General features: G+C 40.2%; 1 protein-coding gene across 3 annotated transcripts in view; it reads left to right on the forward strand.

Annotated features, from left to right (window-relative positions):
* The first annotated feature begins 2,871 nt into the window (after positions 1 to 2,871).
* Positions 2,872 to 19,654, forward strand: part of FAM204A (family with sequence similarity 204 member A) — a 36,012-nt gene continuing 19,229 nt past the window's right edge. The window contains exons 1-5 of one of the 3 annotated variants that reach the window (XM_026494234.4): positions 2,872 to 3,453; positions 7,693 to 7,934; positions 8,478 to 8,559; positions 8,694 to 8,724; positions 8,885 to 8,984. In XM_026494234.4, the coding sequence (XP_026350019.1) occupies positions 7,701 to 7,934; positions 8,478 to 8,559; positions 8,694 to 8,724; positions 8,885 to 8,984 (447 nt within the window). In that variant the 5' untranslated portion in view covers positions 2,872 to 3,453; positions 7,693 to 7,700. The remainder of the gene's footprint in view (positions 3,454 to 7,692; positions 7,935 to 8,477; positions 8,560 to 8,693; positions 8,725 to 8,884; positions 8,985 to 19,654) is intronic. The other 2 variants (XM_026494235.4, XM_026494233.4) reach the window with 2 other exon arrangements.

A 19,654-nucleotide genomic window follows, 5' to 3' on the forward strand; every position in this document is an offset into this window, starting at 1 on the left:
ATAAATAAAAAGTGCTTTTCTTCAGCAACATCCTTTATTACCGACATTTTGTTTCCCCAAATGTTAACTCTTGCTGATGTCATAGTGTTAGTTGTTCAACATATTCTTGGAAGGCTAGCAGTGTTTATAGATGCTTCAGTTTGCAAATTTAGAAAACAAATTCAGGTGGAGAAATTATCACACGTTTCCTAAAATTCAGAACTCCCTTGTTTCTATTCTTTTGCGTTAAGTCACTAGACTACTTTTTCTTCAATGCAGAACATGAAGCATTTTGTACAGATGGAAATTATTCTCTTTCTCAGTTTCAGCAAGAAGGACATTTGTTATATGTTCAACAAAGTCATATTCAGTTTTCCAAGCTGAGAAATATTTAAGGGATTTCATTATATTTGGGGAAATTTTCATCAATCAGAGATTTAACAGCTACCAAGAAAGACCTCCACAATTAATCTTTTATAACATAAGTGTGACTTGTAATCTCCACACTAAGAAAAAAAATTACTAAATATGGGGGGAAACTCTTCATAAACTATAATATTTCTTGGCAAAGAAAAACTACTTTATGATTTTTAAGATATGTTTGAGAATTTAAATGAAACGTACATGTTTGAAATTAGTGCCAGATGCAACACAATTCAGGCCCAGTTCACTAGCTGCATCACAGTTACTGTGAGTTAGTAAAAGGCATTCAATAATTCTATGTTTCATAGAAATCTCACAAATACAAGTATTTCATTCACAAAATGCATGGTTTGGCAGGTTTCCAGGGCAGGAATTTGCTGGAGGAGAGGTAAATTTATTGATTAAAATAAATCAAATGACTGACATTTCCCCCCAGAAAACTGGCAAAACAATGATATTTGGAGACTGGAAGTTTTACAACCAGAACCAGAAGAAAAGTTTGAGCTATTTGCATTTATTTACATTTATTATAGGATCCAATAATGTGACAGAGTAAGCAATCAGACATTTGAGAATTCTCAAATTTAAAATTTTAAAATACATATTTTTGGAGTAGGACTTTCTAAAAACTTTAATATGAAATCTGGTATTTGTGGGTCTTTGGATGAATTGTAATTATGTTCCTCCTCTGTCCTTTATATATTTATATGCAATGAGTACTCTGATGGAATATGTGCAGAAACAGTTTTTAAACAGGTCAACATCACTTCCGTCCTACCCTGTGTCTCAGTTCTTCCCCCTCTGTGCTCTCTTTCTCCACTCTGGTCACACTTCCACCAACAGCATTTGTTATGAACCGAATGTTTATGTACCCCCAAACTGCTGTGTTGAAACTCTAACCCCACTGTGCCTACATTTGGACATGGGGGCTCTAAGGAATTAATTAAGGTTAAATGAAGTCATAAGGGTGGGACCCTGATCCTCTAGGATTAGTGTCCTTATAAGAAGAGGCACCACATAGCTTCCTCCTTGTGCACACATGTGTTCTTTCTCTACAAACACAACAGGAAGAAATCCTGTGAACACACAGCAAGATGACTGCTCCCTACAAGCCAAGGAAGAGACTCCTGAATGAAACATACCTGCCAGCACCTTGATCTTAGACTTTCCAGTCTTTAGAACTGTGTGAAATTAATTTCTGTTGTTTAAGCCACCCGGCCCGTGGAATTTTGTTATGGTAACCCAAGCGGACTAAGACAGTAATTAAGAGGCCCAAACGCAACGGCCATAGCAACACTTTTATACACATCGTTTCTTTAACTGCCTGACTTGTTAAAGATTTGGATTGGGGGAAAACGCTATTGAGACCTGTACACAATTGGCCACGAGCGTTTCACACAGATACTGAAATCACTCAGACCTGCTTCTATTCCAGAATCAGAGGTCAGCAGGAGAAGGACTTGAGCGACCCAAGCTTGTCAATTCAGGTTTTATGATGATTCTGGGGTTACAGAAAACTACGCCATAAACCTGGTATATCCGTCTGGGAGACTGGGGGGGGGGGGGGTAATGGATAGTTGCCTAATAAGCTTAAATATCTGTTTACACTAAATCATGATATATTAGAGTGCAATGCAAAATTCTTATACATTTTTAGAATGCTTCAAAGAAAGGCATTATAAATAATGTTAACAACAGTAACAAGTAGCTGAGACTTAAAATTACTGTGGGCTAGGTAATGTGTGAGGATTCTATGTGTATTTTCTTTGATCATCCTCACGAAAATAGGAAAATAGTCTTATTATTACAGAGCGCTATTTCAGAAAGCGGAAGCATTTCTAAAATAGCCCGCACTCTCATCGCTATCACATTATTCTGCTTTATAGTCTTCATAGCACTTCCCCCCCTTTTTTTCTTATTTTCTATGCTTCTCCAAACCCCTCCTCGGGGTCTGAACCAGTGGTTGTCAGGGAAAAGGGGCTCAATAAGCTTTTAGTCAAGGCCACACATCTGGTCAGTGTAGCAGATGGTAAGCACCAGGAGAGCAGGAGTCCGGACTGTTTTCCGCTAAGCAGACGCTGGCAGGATGCCTGCTCAATAAATTTGTACAGAAGGAAAGAAGGAAGGAAGGAAGGAAAGAGGGAGGGAGGGGGGAAAGGGTGAATGAATGGAAATGTTCCCAGAAGAGCCTAGAGAGCATCTAGAGCGGACCTGCCTCCTTGGGGGGAATGAATTCAATTCAAGGTCTAAGCCAGCACTTTCCTCATCGCCAACACCAGCGAGCAGCAGGGAATGGGGAAAAGAACAAAGCCTTTAAAAACGTCCAGAAGAAAGGGAGAAACGGTGAGAGAAAAGAAACATAAAGAAACGAATTTGCCGCTGAAAGCGGAGCTGAGCGCGGCCGGTTGCCATGACGACCCCGAGGCCAGAACGGCCTCAGTCCATTGGCTGAGATGCCGGAGCCAATGGGAAGGCGCGGTGTTGGCGGGGTCTTAAGATGGCTGCCGGGCGGCCGGCTCCTGACGGGTGAGTACCGCTGATCGCGGGGCTGCTTCCCAGCCGCCCCGAGCTCCGACTTGACGGTCCGGGAGAGCCGTGTGCGGGGAGCGAGCGAGCAGGTGGGGGCGACCTCACAACCTCACGGCCAAGCCAGCAAAGCCCCCGCCGGGCTCACGGGAGCGTTGCTGGGGCTGGCCTCCGCTTTACTCGGAAGGGACGTAGCAGCGCCTTCCCGAGCCTGTTGGTGGGAGAGGGGTTCTCTGTCCTACCCCGGCCAAAGTGGGAGGGTGAAGAGGCTTTCGATCGGGGAAACAGCCTCCTGTTTACAACTGCGGTAGCCCGGGGAAGAGCTGCAGTTAATGGGAGTGTCAGCGGGCTAGACGTCCTGCATCCGAATTTGCGGCGCTTAGTTCTGTGCCCGGGACGGGATTCTTCCCGTTTGGGGATCGGAGTGTGGCACTGCCGCCGGCGAGCCTGCCGAGTTCCGGGTCGTGCAGCCCAGCAGGAAGAGGTGTACCTTTCTAGAGACACCCTCTTGCAGTCTTGAACCTTGTAAGTATTCTCACAGCAGCATCCGACTTAAAATGAACCTCGAAATGTTATTGGTTAACTGTAAATCTTTCCATGCAGGGTCTTGGGACGTGTTTTCCAGGCCTTGACCAAACAAATACGGGCTTGTATTGGAGCATTGGCATACATACAAAATCCTGCCAAATAAATAGTTTGGGTAACCAGACTGGGAACTTAAATTCGAAGTCAGGCCTCTGAATATAGTTGTACTTTATCTTTTTTGAGAAAAGACAACATACTTCATGAATAGGACGTTTACGTTCATATCGATACATGCTTGAGACTATTTTAGTTAATAGTAAATTATTTAACGTGATGATAGATGGTGGTTTATGATTACTATACAAGATTAAATTCAGATCAGACAAAAGTCAGGTTTCTGTGGTTATTCCAATTGAATACAAAATATGGGAAATAAGACAGCTTCATATGGGGAAAATGGAATTGAAATTCTGGAAGATTAGAGACAGGAGACATTTACCCATTAAACTGCTCAGATTGGGTTTTGGCAGTCGCCTGATCTTCCAGGATCAGGACAGAAATGTGACATTATTACCCAAACCTCTGAATGTGATTTTTACGGATACATTTTAGTACAGCATCTTACATAAGTTTTTGCTTTTCAAGAGTATGAAGAAATTTTTTCTTAAGCAAATTTTAACAAAATTACAGGCTAGAGTCATTCTTCAAGGCCACTCTCAAATCTTTGCCTCCAGGAATATATTACTACTTAAATTGCATCCTCTAAAAGTTTCTAAGTTGAAGCCTTAGGGTTCTGTTTTTGTAAAATAGGCAGATCACAGTGCCTTAAGCAAGTCAGTTTCCTCCCTTGTAAAAGGGGTTTACATAGTAATTTCTAGTTGTTGTGGGAATTAATGGTAAAAGAATTTCTGTCACATTGTATGTGACATTGTTTATATGTGACATTGTTTATATGCCATATATAGCATTGACTTGTTTTGTTTTTCTTTCTGATTCTGTTTCTTCTGTGTAACTGGGGTCTCCTGTGCTTTCTCTAGAGCATCTTTCAGGTGTTTTGTCTGACATTCTGTCTTCCCGAACACTAGAAATCTTGGCTATGGTGGTGGCGTTGAGTAGAGAAACCTTACCCACTGGGGAAATGGGGTTTAATCAGTATTGCATCTGACTGGTATATCACATCTCTTGAGAATGGCAGAGTAATTTTCACATTTAAAGGATAATTTGGAATGATTTGCTTTAGAATAAAGGCATGGGGTGAGAGACATTTCAGAGTATTAGAGAATCATCCTTAAGAGCAGCCAAAACAGGAGTAAACACCAGGCCTAACCTGGTACCAGTTGGTACCATAGTACGATTGGAAATGTATGAGTGACGTGTATATACTATGAATTCAAAGACGCTGTTTTCAAGCATGAGCCCAAAGCAAGTCACAAAGCAGCCACTCCATATTGGCTGATTTACAGTTGAGCTGTTGCTCACATGGGCATCTCCACTTTGCAGGCTCCTTGGTGAGTTATCTGTGTTTGTCAGTGGCCATGGAGTTGCCCGTGTGTGTGTGTGTGTGTGTGTGTGTATTTGTACAGTCACAGGAGAATGGCATGTCACTTTAAAGATGTTCAGGAATTGAGTTCAGAAACACCTGTTATTTGAATTTTTCCTTATTTTATGGATTTGGAGGTAGAGTCTAGTTTCTAAAATTTATTTTAATTCTTTTTTTCCGTGGGCACACACAAGAAATTTTCATACCAGTCAATGTCATGCTGAAGACAGTACGTAATGCCATAGCATCAAGAGCCAAAAATAGGTGATTTTGAGAAGGTCCAAAATGTGATCACAAAATGCTTGAGAGCTGATGGGGAAAGGCAACTCCAGGGCACTGAAGAGTGCTCCCCAGGGTGACACACGTTGGGTGCCCAAAGCATAGACACACCCTGTAGGGATGCTGAGGCAGTGCTCCAGTGGAAGAACTGTGCCCATGGGAGAGGCACATGCCTTTCGTCAGCAGCCACAAGTCTGGGCCGCGTGGTACTTGGCTGCTGATGGACAGACGCTTGCCATGTGTGTAGAATGTTGGCTCTATGAGGTTAGATATTTTTGCCTGTCCTCATGTCTTAAAGAGTGCCTGGCAGGTGGTGCTATGGACAGGGAAAAGAAACAGTGGTTTCAAATATAGAACCCCAATTTTGCTAAGAAAAGCTGAATCTGAAATTTGTTACTATCCTTAAGTTCTAAGATGGATAATGAGCCTAAAGGTATATTATATGTCAGTAGCAAAGTCACGTTGGAACTTATTATCATTCCCCCTCCATCTACTCCTCAGAACAGGAAAAATATTTTTATCGATGGCATAACATCTGTTTTTCAGTATTGGCATATTTCACATGATGTCTTTTGTGCTAACAGAGTATCTAAAGATTACTCATTCCAACTATTAAAATCCTCAGGCCAGGTTTAAGGATGGATCCAGGTTTTATGGGGCTTGGAGCTTATATAATTTGGGGTCTCCTCTTTAAGAAAAGGATTGCAGATTCTAAATAGAAAATTAGGTATAATGCTTTGGGAAGACCTGTGTAAAAGAGGAGCCTTGACACTTAGGCTCCATCATCTTCCTGCTTCTGATTTTATTGCTCCATTCAGAAAACCAGACACCAATATTTTTTATAGAAATTCATGTTAGACTGTGGAAATCAGGGAGGTAAGTGATTTGCATCAATTGCTAAGTGAATGCATCTCAGCCTTAGAAACTTGAAAACTACCTTGTGAATGCTGCCACACATAATAGAAGTTGTAAAAATATAATAGGTGGCCACAGAAATACTGATAGCAAAAAGAGCTCAGCATCGATCAAGCCCCTAGAACCTCCCAAACATGGTGCTGAGTATTTTCAGAGCTTATCTCATTTAATTCTCAGAATAACCCTGTGTACAATATAACTATCTTTCTATTACAGCAGAAAGAACTGAGGGTCAGAGGTGGTAAAAATGATTTCCTCATACTGCTAGTATATGATGGGGTCAGGATTACAGCTGGAGCAGTTAGATGTCAGAGCCCTTGTTCTTAAAAAGCCAAAAGAGTATTTTGATGAGGTTGTTTCAGAGGGCTAACAACTGAGGAGCCTGGACCCAAACTGCCAAAAATAAGATCTGATTCTTTGGACCTGGGGGGAGGTCCTTAAAGGTTATCTGGAATCCATTATTCAGATTAATGCAAAATCCCCTGATGCCTTTGTCTCAGAGACAATGGTGGTAGTTTTCTCATTAGGTTAATCACAATAGGGGCTAGAAAACACAGCATAAAAGATTTCCATCTTGCATTTTATTCCTTTAGGTTGATAGTAAATCATTAGCAGTACAACCAACTTCTCTTTTTTAGGCATCTTTTGAATGAAGTGGTTTTGACTCAGTATAATGCCATGTGATTAATAGTGAAAATGTACTCAATTATCATAATTTTAGCAGATGATTATAACTCCAGTTTTTAAAAATCATTTTTTATAAACTTAACAGTAGTTAATATTCTCTCTACCAGTGGGCCATATGGCTAATGATAAATATTATCCTGAACTTTAACCTTAGTTTTACTAAACACGATATTGTTGCTGAAAAAAGCTGTATGTTTTTGTTAAATTGTTAGGATTAACATTTAGTACTCCACTTGGTATTATTTTAGCAAACGGTGTAAAATTTAAAACTAGGACATTCTTTTTACTGCCACGCTTTCCTCAAACTACTTGCACAGCCTAAAAATTTTCCTTTGAAAAATTGTTTTCCTGCTCTTTTGACAGTAAGTCCCCTGAAAGTTCAATTCAATATCAGTGAAACATCTGACTTTCTTTTTTAATTGTGATAGCTTGAAATACAATATTATAAATCTTAAATTGTGTGGAGTATATATTGTTAGGCTTTTAACATTTTTGAGCAATGAATGCTTTTACTGAATTGATTTTTTTAGACAGAATTATCCATATATTAGAGAAACCAGGTCCTGTTTTCTTTAAGTCGTTCACTGTAGGTGCATCTTATAACAGACTTGCTTAAACTACTTCGTACTTTTTAAAACATCTTATACAAGCAAAGATTTTAATTCTTTTAATATGGAAGGTCTATCCCATTTTAGATTAAAAGAAAAACGTCTAGATGGATTGTTCCCAAACCATTGGGATAATTACTAGACTCTTGGGGTTTTAAATTTCTTTCCATGCCCACTTTGTATGGCTAAATTCATCTTTTTTCCCTTTAGAAGAAAAGATGTGGAGTGGGCTGCTACCTCCTGGCCTAAATGAAAGTGATATTGAGTTGAATTCTGAAGATGAAGCCCCATTAGAGAACTCTGGACTTAACTTACAGGAAGATAAAGAAGATGGGGCCATTACAAAAACAGAGATCTCCAATTTCCCAAATGATGGACCAAAGCCTGGAGAAGAGGCAAATGTAAATGCATACAAAGAGTGCCCCTCTGGGATTCCCCTCAATATGTGGCATGTAGGTTTTCTCTGATGTGTTCTTATTGAAGCCTGTTCATGTGTGTTTGTGAATGCTCCTGTGTCTGCCATGGTCAGGATGCCAGTTCTTGGGAGGTAATAGGTAGGGAATATTGACTCAGAATACTCTGGGTCTGTGGTCAACGCACTGAGCACTCAGCTGCTTGCTTTCATCTTCGTGGTTTTTATAAAAAGAAGAAGAAGAACATTTAGTGGGATTAGCTAGTTTGCTTAACATAATACACGAGTTTCTGTCTTAATTTGATCTCTTTGTCATCTGTATGAGTCATTGAATTTTACTCTCAGATAATCAGATTGACCTATGTCGAAACAAATGAAGGTAAGAACTCAGATTGTGAAAGAGTCTTAGAAAATAGAGTATCTCAAGAAGAACTGAACTACTTTTGTTAAATTTGTATTTTTATAAATGCTAGAATATATTTTTATTGCTTACCATGATTGTGATTTTTTGAATGTATGCTTTGCTTCAGAATATATTTACTACTTCTATTTCTCTCTCTCTCTCTTTTTTAATTTTATATAGAAATTTCAAGAGTTGCATAAAAAACATTCTGAACAGAAAACTTCAGGATTCAGAAGGAAAAAAAGAAAACGCTCCGGGAAAGGTGTTTTGTTTTAATTCAGGTTAATTGTCAATAGTGCTAATGTTAAATTGTGACTAATTGAGCTCAACAGCTTTTAATAAACTCTAATTTTGAAATAAAAAATCTGGTATTTACATTTTGTGAAATCTTTTCAGGTAAATTGAAGAATGAAGAGGAGTCTCACAGGTAGGTGGAGTTTAAAATATTTGTCTGTTCTAGACAGTATTGTAAAACTTGTACCAATAGTTGAACTACTTACCTCTGAAACATAAGAACTAGTTCTTGTGATTTGTAATTGTAGCAACCAATTAAAAACACTAAAAATAAATTATTGTTTGTGTTGCAGTGAACAGACCGCAAATGAAACCCAGTGGAAGGAGCTTACTCAGTATTTTGGAATCAATGATAGGTTTGACCCCCCTGTTAAAAAGAAAAAAGTTGACAAGGTAAGATCTTTTTCTATCACACCTTATATTAGCTAGTAGAAAATGTTTGTAATTAGCCTTGCCTAAGGTATTATCCTCATTAATTAATTCAGTGAAAAAATTAAAATGCCTGCCGTATGTGAAACACAGTGCTAGATAAACAAGTAAATATATAGTTACAAATCATTTTAAAAAATGGTGTTAAGAAGGAAATGAACAGGATGTTGTGAAGGAATTAAAATGGAGGCCCCACTTTAGTTTAGGTGGTCAGGGAGGGCCTTTCTTGGAAGATGCCACTTCAGTGAGACCTGAAGAATGGGAAGGAACCATCTATATACAAAATGCTCGTGTAGAGGTGCTAACCTGGGTAAAGGTCCTGGGGAAAATGAGTCATCATGGGGCATTTGAGTAACTGTAAGAATGTTAGCCTGGCTGGAATGGAGTCAACAGGGAGGAGAGTGGCCCAGAATAGGATCAGAGAGGCAGGCAGTCAGGGACCAAACTGTGAAGGACTTGAAGGGGCAGAATAAGGAATTGGGTTTTAGTTACAATGTAGTTCAGAGTCATTCAAGGGTTTTAAGTTAAGGGAGTGATATGATCAGAATTATGTCTAGAAAGATTGCTCTAATGTGGAGAATGGGCAAAAAAACAGGAGCAGCAAAAGTAGACAAGAAGAGAACAGTTAAGGGACTCTTTTAGGCACAAGAGGTGATGGTTTGAACAAGAATGGTGCTGTTAAAGATGGAGAAAAGTGAATGGATTTGGGGTCTACTGTAGGAGGAGAATGGAGAGTATTTGCCTCTGATGCTTTGTGAAGTGGTGGAGAGGATTTGGGGCGTGAGGAGAGGAAGAGAGCCATTCTGGGTTTTACCTTCAGCAGTGGTGTGAATAGTGATGCTAGGTACGAAATGGGATGGTGGGAGGAGAAGATTTAGAGTGGGGCCTGTACAAAGTTCATTTGGGGTTTGGGTGATATCAGTGGGCAGGAGTAGAGAGAGGGTTGGTAGAATGAGGCAGGAACTCAGAGGAGAAGGAGCTGGAGATACACATTTGGACGTCATCAGTCTATAGATGATGTGAATACTTAGCAGAGTCTTGAATGAATGAGTAACTTCCGTATTCACATCGGGGAGTGTGGACTCCAGGAGCATGAAAATTGAGCAGTGAATGGTAGGGCTAGAGGCTCAGGGGCCTGCCTGGTTGAAGCCCAAGTGTATTGTATCCTACCTGTGTAGACAGAGTCCTCCTTCATGGATCATTTCTGTAGACTACTGTGTGTACATAGAGACCATTCTGATTAATCAGTATTTCTTGTGGAACAAACCTCAGATATCAAACCCATCATCGGGTGGTATTGAGTCATTGAGGGCATGTGCAGTAAGGAACTGACAGAGTAGAATTTTGCATGTGAACCTTTTGATTCCAATTTTGCTAAGAATTGTCATTTAGTTCCTAGAGCACCGGGGAATTGGAACCAGCACCACTTTCTTTTCTTTCCTTTTCTTTTCTTTTTTTTAAAGATTTATTTATTTGAGAGAGAGAGAGCATGCGTGTGCACGTGCTCGTGCATGAGGGGAGGGGCAGAGGGATAGACAATCTCAAGTAGACTCCCCACTGAGTGAAGAGGCCGATGTGGGGCCCGATCCCAGGACCCTAAGATCATGACCTGAGCCGAAATCAAGAGTCGGACCCTTAACCGACTGAACCATCCAGGTGCCCCAACCAGGATCACTTTCTGCCATGCTGATTTCTGCTCCTGAGCAATGTTCAAGCAGGTGCACAAATGTGCTTACATTCTTACAAAGAAAGATCATTGGTCGAGTTGAAACTGAAACCCAGGCTTTATGACACCATTCTCCATTCTCTAGCTTCACTGCAGATGGGCTGGTCAGCACTTTAAAATGCAGTTGCTATGCTCTTGACCCCTGTGATTCTGGTGGGCTTAGAGGAGGGATCTTGTGAAAAAGGTGCTCTGGACTACGTAAGCCATAAACCTTGATTAAGGTTACACTAAGCATGAGGGAGGAGGGTCATGGCTGATGGGAGTGGGCTGGTCTCTGGCCAACCCGCTGTAGAGTCCCCACTGCTGACTACATATTGTTTTGAGGGAAGGGATGGTTAAATATCGATTCTTATGGGAATTTTTTTTTAAAGTTTTACTCGTGAATGAGGTGGTCTTTGATCTTCCATTATTTATAGTATTTGTTATGTTTTCTCAGAACTGTTAACTTCAGAATGTCTGAACTATTTCTTAGTGAAGTTGTTAGCCATTCCAAGAAGTAAAAAATTTGAATGATTTTTTTACAATCTCTCCAAATTAGAATTTTACTGTTACTCTACATATTTGAATTTGTACCTTCTTGATACTGGCCAGATATGTCTAACTCTTAATCTTTGTCTAAAATTTGAGATTTATATAGTGTAACCTTAATAAAGGTTAGGATGACTTGTGAGAAGTCTTTTAAACAATTCAGATTTATGAACTAATGTTCTGTTTCACATTATACATTGGATGTACTCTAGGAAAAGAAATTTAAGTCAAACATCATTTTAAAAACAAGATTTCTGTTTAAGGGGAGTCCTCTCTAAATCCTTTTGTGATCACTCATTAATCCATTTTATGAGTTTGGATTTTCTTAACAGTAGACATTCCTCTGTATGAGTGACATTCTGACTAAGAACGTTACAGCATTTTTCTAAACAAGGAAACTGGTGCTGGCCAGGCTTGCCTCTGCCCAGGATTTTGCCAGCACTTACTATACTATAAATAAATGCAAGCATAAAAGGAAAAGAAGGATTTAGTGAGGCCAAATTATGTCACGTTCTCTTGGTAGTTGAGCACGAGTGCGTACCTGCCGGTTTGCGCTCCTCTGGTTTGGGATCACTGTCTCACTGTTTTACGTGCACCCCTTTTGCCGTCATGCTGAAATCTACTGTGAATCCAACAGAGTAAATAGACATTAAAGAATGTCCACATTGGAGGCACCAAGATAAAAGCTAAGAATAAATGTAAGTCCAGCCGATAATAGCTACTGCTCAAGAAATCTAGAGAGGATCATGAAAATCTGTGATGCAGTTTGGACAAAACTAACATGGATTTCGAGTCCGTTATTTTATTTCTCTGGAGCAGAGGTTCATCTGTTACCATATCTGAGAGATCCCCTTTATTCTGTACGCACTCAGTCCTCAAGAATGGTAAAACAAAACTTCTTAATCTTGTGTCTGTTGTGCAGTCCTTCCCCACGTCCTGCCCCCCGCCCCACGTTTTCTTTCTTTCTTTCTTTGCTTGCTTCCTTTTCTTCCTTCCTTCTTTCTTTGGAACACTGCCAAGCTAAAACTGTTGCTCAACCAAGGATGTGTATTTACAACACTGCTGTCACCTGCTTTCCTGACAATGCAGAGAGGACTGGTTTTTTTTTTTTTAATGTGATTTTCTTACCATCCAAAGCTGTTTTAAAGTGTTCTTTGTGTTAATTACAGCTATAGCAGTGTTTCTGTATTTCTGGGACTTACTAATTCTGTAATCATAACATACTAATTTTGAATCTGTGGGAATTTCTTTAGAACAAATTTTACTCATTAATTTCATTATAAATATCATAAATATTCTTTAGTTGAATCAGTTTGATTAGTCAGCAGGCATTATTGAAGTAGTTTTATATATACTTAATGTATACTTTTTGGCATGAAAAATCCGAGTTAAATTTTAATAATTTTTAGAGTGATTACAGAGTGTCTTTAATAATTTTTTTAATTGTTTATGAGAAGAAACTTTAATTGTATAGTGTAGCTCTTCAAATTTTTTTTTTTTTTTTTAGCAGAATGCTTTTTCCAACCAAAATCTTACTTGGAACTCCAATACTCAGATGAGATAAAAGACTGACAGCCTGGGTAGGGTAGTGGTCTGGAGGAGGTAGAAGTGGGGTGGTGGAGGGGAGGGTTGTACTGGTACCATGACCGTTCCCTTGGTATCAGTTACACAATTACAAAGCATTATCTTTTGATCCCCAGGTGCTGATTCAACTAATTTAAGTAGGTATGATTTATACATAAAGATAATACCACTAATTCTTAGTTCTGTATTTCCCCCCCTTCTTTATGGAGGGATTGCCTAATTTTTTTCCCCTTAGATATTAGGTTTAATTAGACACAGCAAACTTTAGTGGATAGTTCATTTGTATTAAGCTTTAAAAATTGAACATATTATCCAAATATTCAGTAGCAAAATTTCTATAGAAATACATTGTACAGTTTGATTGAAGGAGCTTTAATCACATGTTAAAAGAGATTCTGTATATGCACATATGGATGATTGGTCCTTTGTGTTAAACCTCGTACCTATACATGTCTTTGATATTTGTCGTCTTGACATCTGCAGCAAAACTGTTAATTGGAGGTTATTATGGTCTCGTGGGAACCTGTTAGATACTGGCCTTGTATGTTTTTCCACCTGTGGCCAAAGTGCCATCTCTAAATTTGTTTGACTGTATTGAGGTGTATATATCTTAAGCTAAATTCTGATTCCTGACAAAAGGCACCTTAGAAGCGCACTGAGGCCCTGCAGAGTATCAGCAGTTCCACTTCTGTGCTATGAGAGACATCAGAGATAGTTCCAGTAAAGGTACTCTTGGGTTCAACTTAAGATTTTTTAAAAGACTTAATACTCAGGCCTTACTTCATGAGACTACTTACTGACTCAGAGTTGAATTCTTGGGTCTTACACTTGGGGCTGAGGCCTTGATGAGTTATGATGAGGTCTGTAGCCACATGGAGCTAGGCCTTCTTTTGGTTTTGATGGTATCCTGATATTTAGATAAGATAATATGAAGAGCTTGTTTATTGAAAGATGCTATATTCTAAAGTTTCACTCGATATTTTACATATATTTTCTTTGACCCTTACCATAAACTTGCAGAAGATGTGGTATTACTCTCTTTTTGCAGGTGAGGTAACTATAACCTGTAGAGGTCTAGGAGTCACCCAGAGTTTCTTGGCCAGTAAGTAGAGGAGCTGGAATTTGAACCCCTGGGTCTGACCTCACAAGCCATGTTTGTAAACTGTTACTAACTTATGGTCTTAAGGTGATGGAAGTGTTTTACTGTAAGATATATATAGATATATCTATATATATCTATATATAGATATATATAGATATATCTATATATATCTATATATAGATATATATATATTTTTTTTTTTTTTTACTGTTAGCATTTTGAGTGTATTTGCAATGTTAATATCTTCTTATAGAAGCAGAAAGTTTGGGTGTGCATATGGAACCAGAAATTTTTCAGAGCCAAAAGGAACTATTGTATTTTACTTAAGTAAATTGTCCAAAAAAAGAAAGAAAGAAAGAAAGAAAGAAAGAAAAAGGAAAAGGGAGAGAAAAAAGAAACAGTTCTATCTAGTGAAATTTTATTGAATTAAAAAAAAAAACCATGTAAAAGAGCTAAAAACAAAGTTGAACATGTAAGTGGAATTTTATTTCAAAAGAGAATTTTGGTTATCAAGCCTGTCATCTCATTTTCTTGAAGGAAACTGAGGCTTTGCTCTTCCTTCAAGGAAATCTCATTTGCTGATAGCTATGACCACCTCTCCTGACTTCTGTTCCAGTGCTCTTTCTACTATATTGTGCCAGTGCTCTGAATGGCTGGGGGAATGGGAGTTGGTTGATGGTGAAGAGATAGATTTATAGTTTTAGCTGACTTCTTTTTAAGTGAAAATTATAAGCTCAGAAGTTCATACAAGTTTCTAGGAGAGGGGAGTATTTTTGTTTTCTGCCTTTGTGACATTAACTATAAACGGTGGCTCCATGATAACCAAAGGGAAGTTAGCAAGTTGATGCAGCAAAATGACTTGATAAGCAGACCACTGGTTTATTCAGGGTATTGGTGGTAAAAATAGAGTGGATTCCTTTTTTACTCACTCATCTATGATTACTCTGAGTCCTGGAGTAAAGGAGGATAGCACCCAGGCCTAAGTAATCTTAGGAAACCTACAAAATTGGAGGGAAACATACAGAGCTATTATGTTGAATCACCCGAACAGGCCCAAGAATGGATGCCTGAAAATGAAAGGCTGGGACAGATTAAGTCTGGATTGATGTAACTGCCTCCCCCAGAATTTGTGGTGCAGGAAAAATTGAAGTTTGCTGTTAGTATTTTCTTTTCTTTTTTTTTTTTTTTTTTAAGATTTTATTTATTTATTCGACAGAGATAGAGACAGCCAGCAAGAGAGGGAACACAAGCAGGGAGAGTGGGAGAGGAAGAAGCAGGCTCATAGCGGAAGAGCCTGATGTGGGGCTCGATCCCATAACGCCGGGATCACGCCCTGAGCCGAAGGCAGACGCTTAACTGCTGTGCCACCCAGGCGCCCCAGTATTTTATTTTCATATATATTTGAGGAGATACCTAATATTCTGTGCAGGGAGGAGAGCCCATTTATTATAATTTCTTAAATAAAATACTTTATTTCTATGTAAAAACGAATAGTAAAGTTCTAGAGACAGGGACTGTGCTAAGCTCTGGGAGTCCAAGATGGAGAAGATACTCTCAATGCCCTCAAAGAAATGCATATTCCAGTAGTAGGAAAGATTTATACATCAAGAAGTACAAGAAAATGTGGCTCTTGTTTAATCATAGGGGTACTATTACCCCAATATTACTGTTGTGGAATTCCCTTGAGATCTTGTCAAAGCATTGGCTAGGTAATGAATGTTCCTCATTTGGGTGGGACCTTTTCAGTATTAATGCAACCATGGATTACTGCACTGTGACCCTTAACCTCAATAACAGAGGCTGACTGAGTGCCTCCTGTGTGAGAAGACCTGGCTAGGTGCGGGGACACAGCAAGCCAGTGACATACAGGTCTGCCCTTGGTGAGCCTGGAATCCAGGAGGGGAGACACACCCACAGGTGCTGAAGAGAATGTCATGGAGTGCAGTGACAGCACAGCACGGGGACAGCAGTGTGGAAGGCACTTAGGTACTGGGCATGGGGCAGAGTGAAGCAGGGTCAGTGGGTGTATAGTGGTGAGTGAATCTGCAGAGATAGAGAAGGTAACATTTGACATGGGACGTACAAGGATGGTTAAGATTTTTCCAGTAGAAACACATCAGATCACAGGGGACAGTAAAAGAATGGTAAATGTGACCAGAGAATAGGAAGTACAGCATTGCCCAAGATGGGGCTGAGAAAGCATTGTGGGAACCTGTTGTGAAGGGATTTTGGTTCGATTCAAAAGGAATAAAGAAGTGATATTTTGAACCTGGCTAATGACATAGTATCTCTACTTTAGAAAGATAGAAGACTAGTTTGGAGAAGGCTATCATCTTTCAAACAGTAGATGATGAGGCCTTGAAGAAGCCCAGAGAGGAGACATGAGACACCCTACAAAAAGAGTTAGGATAAGAGCAAAGGATTGGAGGCAGTGAAGACCACTGAGGATTCTGTCTGGGGTGACTAAGTGGGTGGTCAGCTCTGAAGGGGAAGCAGGGCAGTAAGCGATGAGCTTGTTTTTAGGCATAACAAGAAGTTGGAGACCCTACCTTTGCAAGGCTTCAATATGAAGACAAGTAGCTGGAGCTATAGATCTTGGTATAGCTGAGACGTCAGATGTTTTGAATTAGATAGAGATCTATAAAGCAGCTTATGAGAAGTAATTGAAGCCCTAGGACTGAGTACATTACTGAGACAAAGGAAGAGTAAGAAGAAAGGGGACCAATCACAGAACCTTGAGGACTATCATAATTAGAGTTACAATTCAACAAGAGGAGATGAAGGGCTTCTAAGGAGATTTAAGGTCCCCATTTGGAGAGAGAGAGTTTTAAGAATGAGGATGTAGCTGACATAATAGATGATCAAGTAGGAGGAGGACAAATAGTGTCATTTGTGACTGCAGAGGGAGCAGTTTCAGGGAAGGATGAGGACAAAAGGAATAGCGAATGCAGTGGGGGATGACACAGGGCTCCATATACACTGTCTTACAAGAGAGACATGCAGTACCAACCTAAGAAGAAATCAGTTTAAGAAAAACAAACTGTCATCCCATCTAGCCCCTGCTCCAGAATGGGGAGGACAGCTGAGTTTGTAAGATGAGAACAATGAAGAAAAGAAAGAGGGAGGAGAAATTAATTTATTTTTATTTTATTTTTTTAAAGATTTACTTATTTGAGATTTATTTGAGAGAGAGAATGGAGAGTGTGTGTGAGCAGGGGGGTGGGAAGAGGGAGCGAGAGAATCTCCAGCAGATTCCCCACTGAGCTCGGAGCTGGATGCAGGGCTCCATCTCATGACCCTCAGATCACAACCTGAACCACAAGCTGAAACCAAGAGACGGGCGCTTCACTGACTGAGCCACCCAGGCGCCCCGAGAGGAGGAAATTTAAAGAGCAGGCTTCTGGGTGACATATAAGCAGGTAGGAGTAAGATGAGGACAGGTGGTGGAGTTAGCTTTAGGAAGAGATGATTCTTCCTTGGAGGCAATAGGGGCAGAGGGGCAGGGTGAGTGAAGATACACCTTATGAGGTTGAATGAGAGGGAGGTTGTAGAAGGGACATACGGTATCTTTGGTTCTTCTCTTCCCTGCTTGCTTTGCCTCAGCCTCCCATGAAGTAGAGGGTAGAGTTATAATCTGAAAAGGAGGTAGTGCTGAGGGTATTTGAAAAACATAGAAAAGTGACAACTTCTTAGAAGAATGTGGGAACTTTGAAGGGCAGAATTTAGAGCCCACTCAGCTGAGTTTGAAAAACAGCTTTAAGTACAAGCCGGTGAATTGAGTGACTTGGTTTTCTCTGATACCGCTGGGACACCTGGATGTTAAAGTAGTAGAAACAAGTGGTTGGGAATCGCCAAAACAAGGTAAGATGTGGGAGGAAGTTGAAGGTATTGCTTTTAAGTCAGTGGTTCTCAAACTTTGGCCTGGTTAGTATCAATGGATTGCTGGGCACTGACCCCAGTTTCTGACTCAGAGGATTTGTATTTCTAACAAGTTCCCAGGTAGTGCTGATGCTGCTGGTCCAGACTTAAGCTTTGAGAACTCCTGGCTTAGAGTTTGGCAAGAAGGTTAACCATGGATGGCAGGCCAGGGAGGGAGGTTTGGAGAATCCAGGAAGGGACTGAAGGACTGAGAATGAAGACGGTGGTGCCAGGGCAGGGTTACAAATGAAGACAACACAAGTTCACTGGCTGTAAACTTGGGATAAGTCAAAGGACAGAATCTTGAGTTCAGAGAGAATTCCAGACTGTAAAGCTTTGGAACTGGAGCTTTCAGGTGATGTCTATTGCATGGCCCAGAGCAAGCCTTTTCAAAGTATTGGTCTTACAAGAGATACAGAGCTTATATCTGAATATAGCTACTTCCTGGTTTGAGAAAGTCTTGTAGCTGGGTATAGTCATGCAGTTGATTTGCATTCTGGCACAAGCTCAATTCATAGACTGCTACCATTCACAGACTTGAACAGGTGCACAGGCCACACTTGGGAGTGTCACTGGCCTGGAGTATGGACTCTGGGGTGGGGTATTAGTTAGAGGTCCAGGATGTTTTTTGGATGGTGAGGAGAAGAGTTCTTCAGAAATACAAAAAAGAATTTCTGATTTTTTTTTTAAGATTTTATTTATTTATTTGAGAGAGAGCGAGTGAGAGAGAAAGCACAAACTGGGGGAGGGGCAACGGGAGAGGGAGAAGCAGACTCTCCACTGAGTGGGGAGCCTGATGCAGGGCTCGATCCCAGGACCCCGGAATCATGTCCTGAGCTGAAGGCAGATGCTGAACTGAGCCACTCGGGTGCTCCCAAAAAAGAATTTCTGGAGACTGATCAGTGATCACAGGACCAGAATGGGAAAAGGACAGGAGAGCCACATGACCTGGGATCAGAGACTAAGGTCTATTGAATGATGGTCTCAAGCTACAGTTGGGTGGAAGGATGATAAGCATGTAGTCCTTTCAAGTCTGTGGGTGGGGTGAGGGATTGTGAGAAGGGATGATCTTCACTCAACAGGGACACTAGTAATAACCTTACCGGTCTGTGTTCCGTAATCTTTTTAGGCAGATTATGTGTGAGCATTTTTGTTTTCTTTTCAAATTTTTATTTAAATTCTAGTTAGTTAACATATCGTGTAATATTGGTTTCAGGAGTAGAATTTAGTGATTCGTCACTTATGTATAGCATCCAGTCCTCATCATAAAAGTGCCCTCAAGACCCATCACCCATTTAGCCCATCCTCTGCCAACCTCCCTCCGTCAATCCTCAGTTTGTTCTCTATCATTAAGAGTCTTTTATGGTTTGTTTCTCTCTTTCTTTCTTTTTTCCCTCCCTCAATATGTTCATCTGTTTGTTTTTTAAGATTTATTTACTTGAGAAGGAGAGAAAGGGTGTGAGTGAACAGGGGCTGATGGGAGAGAATCCCAAGCAGATTCCCTACCTAGCGAGGAGCCTGCCGTGGGGCATGATCTTAAGACCCCAAGATCATGACTTGAGCTGAAATCCAGAGTTGGGTGCTCAACTGACTGCACTACCCAGGTGCTCCTCATGTGTTTTGTTTTTTAAATTCCACATATGAATGAAATCATATGGTATTTGTCTTTCTCTGACTTATTTCGCTGAGCATAATACACTGTGGCTCCATCCACATCATTGCAAATGGCAGGATTTCATTCTTTTTGATGGCTGACTAGTATTTCAGTGTGTGTGT

This window comes from Ursus arctos, unplaced genomic scaffold (assembly GCF_023065955.2).
Source record: "Ursus arctos isolate Adak ecotype North America unplaced genomic scaffold, UrsArc2.0 scaffold_7, whole genome shotgun sequence".
NCBI classification, from domain to species: Eukaryota; Metazoa; Chordata; class Mammalia; order Carnivora; family Ursidae; genus Ursus; species Ursus arctos.